The sequence below is a fragment of the Bison bison genome, unplaced genomic scaffold (genome assembly GCF_000754665.1).
Source record: "Bison bison bison isolate TAMUID 2011002044 unplaced genomic scaffold, Bison_UMD1.0 scf7180017847465, whole genome shotgun sequence".
Lineage (NCBI taxonomy): Eukaryota > Metazoa > Chordata > Mammalia > Artiodactyla > Bovidae > Bison > Bison bison.
Window position 1 is genome coordinate 70583 of NW_011478038.1, and position 2600 is coordinate 73182.

Genomic DNA, 2600 nt, shown 5'->3' on the forward strand with positions numbered 1-2600 from the left:
CCTGAGCCCCCAGTCCCCCGCAGCGAGCCCCCAACCCCAGCCAGCCCTGCCGTCCTGAGGAGGGACGCGCACAGGGACATCAAGTTCAGCATTGACTACATCCTCTCCGCCCCTGACCCCTTTCCCCGGGGCAGGTCACCCCACGTGCACCCCTCGCTGCAGGCCCGCCAGGTGAACCTCCAGCTTTGGACCGTGTGAGAGGGGCTGAGGTGCTCCGCGTCCAGGGCTGGCACCGGTCAGTCTGGAGTGTTCTCGGTGATTTCAGTCCACCTGAAGCAAAGAAGTGCGGTTCTGCCATGCTCCACAAAGTTCACAGACTCAGGCTCAACGCTGAAACCAGCCTGGGTTGGAGGGAAAGACGTGATGGGCTGAAAGGCGCTCATTTCCCTGTTGCCCCATTACCCCTTCAGAGCCTGAGAACTTAAGGGTTTGCTCTTGACTCACCCTGGGATCCTGCCTGAGGGCTAAGCGCTCACGGTCAGGGTCACGTTCACTTAGAGTCAAGGTCACTTCCTAGACTGCTGCGGGGCGAGCTGAGTGTTGTGTGGAGTTGGTGGGCGTTTTCTCTCACTGAAAACAATAAAAGCAAAGTGCAGAAGGCCGAGTCAGCTATTGATTGATCCCGTGGACGTGTCCCTGTCACGGATGATGTGACTGGAAGTGACAAGCGCGTCTCGTGTTGTGGGCTGAATATTTGACGGTGTTTAAAAATTTCTGTGCGCTCTTTTTATACAGGAAAGAAGGAAGGGAGGGAGGAAGGAGAGAGGGGGAAAGAGGGGAGGCCCAGATTTGGGACAGCGTTGGGGCAAAATGCACTTTTCCTGATTCTCCTGAGCAGCGAGGAAGCCCTACTCTGGCACGTTCCATCCAGCTGCTTTCCCGAGAAAGCAGACATTCCGGAGCAGACGGCTGACAAATTTCTGCTACACTGTGAGGTACACGGTTAGGAAGTGCACAATTACAAGCATTGGAGGTGGGTGCATCCATTTGAGATGTAAATGATATAATTACTGGGTAGAGACGGGCATTTAAAAAACACAATTATGCACAGTGAAACTATTTGACCAACCTTACCATTTTTCACCAGCCCATTTTTCGCAGAGTTAATTGCTTTCCGTGACTTAATTTGAACATTAGTATGGATTACACCTAATCTGATTCACTAGGTGACGATGATTGGCTAATTTTGTAAACGGCAAAAACACACCCAAGGAGGCTCGCTGTCTGGACTCAGAATTACCATCTTGCTTTATCGGACTTGGAGAAACTGGGGCTGGGGTAGATGAAGGAGGCAGGCACACAAGACTGAATTGGTCAGGAGACACGGTTGCACTCTGGTTCAGAAGGTTCGGAGTTTCATTAAATCACAGTATCCCGATTTTATCCGCCCTGTGAATAGAAACCCCGTGGAGTCCTTTCATGGTTTTGAGAAGATGTGTCTGGCCCTGACTCCAGAGATGAGCACTGGAAGTGATGCCCACTCACGTTTCCCATGCCCTCTCGGCCAGCCCAGGCCACCAACAGGTCAACCAGAGAGAACTGAGGTGTGTAACACGGAGGTCACTGCGCCCTCGCAAACACCCACAGACAGAACTCTCTCCTGGGGAAGCAGCCAGTATTGCTGGGCTCTCGGGTCGGCCAGGCACGGTGCTGAGCCTCCCCGAGGGCCAGCACCCCAGCCCTGTTCCCCTCGCTCCATACAGGTCAGAGACCCGCAGCACAGGGGGCCCAGGACTGGGACACAGGCTGTGACTCTGGGGTCAGGCTTCCTCCATGCCGTGGTCACACGCGAGTGTGTGCATGTGTTGTGTCTGTCTCATCCCTGTTACTTACACGCCGTCATCAGTCGTGCTGACATCATTTTAAATTATACCAGATATAATTCAGATGGTCACCGGACACAGCTGGTTCCACACACAAGTATACGACATATAGACTATCTGAGGGTATATTTTTCTGCTTCCAACTGAGCAAATAAAGTTTCGTTTCATCTTTCAACTTCTCTTTCTGAGTTTCATTCCAGTGATCAAGCGGCCAGAGCCGAGGGGCGGCAGCAGGCTTCACGATCTGGGTATGGCAGCATTTGCTTTGCAAAGGATATCAATCATGTTTTTCGAAGCAATGGGACATTTTCAATTTGCAAGCATGTGACACCCTTTGACTTCAGAAAGGCTCCCAGCCCTCACAGTGAATGGCATTTAATCCCCAACAACAGAGCAGGGCGAGGGCTGGTCTGACCTATTCAAATGTCGCCTCCACCACGCACACCTGCCCAACGCAATTATAATTAAATACTTTATGCCTCCCTTGCAAATCCACTGATTGATCACCGATACATACATCACCAGCACATTACCCCGAGCAGATGTCTGCCACACGTGCCACGGATCACCGAGTTTCCATTAGCCGGAGCCGGGGCTGTGCGTGGGAGCCGTGAATGAGCCACCGTCATGCAGAGCGCGCTCCTGGGTTGCGGCACCAGCTCGCAGGCCATGGGTGTTGCTGCTCAGAGCAGCTGCCAGGTGGGGGGCCTCCACCAGCGCTGGCGCTACAGGGCGAGGCCCGACAGGGCACGACACCCGAGGGGAGGGAGGGCGCCC

At 53.7% G+C, this 2600-nt stretch overlaps 1 protein-coding gene across 1 annotated transcript in view; it reads left to right on the forward strand.

Moving 5' to 3' along the window:
• The window catches only part of LOC104990978 (fork head domain-containing protein crocodile), a 1374-nt gene extending 1176 nt beyond the window's left edge, over positions 1-198 (forward strand). The window contains exon 4 of the mRNA XM_010843339.1: positions 24-198. Within this exon, the coding sequence (XP_010841641.1) occupies positions 24-198 (175 nt within the window). The remainder of the gene's footprint in view (positions 1-23) is intronic.
• Positions 199-2600: the final 2402 nt, after the last annotated feature.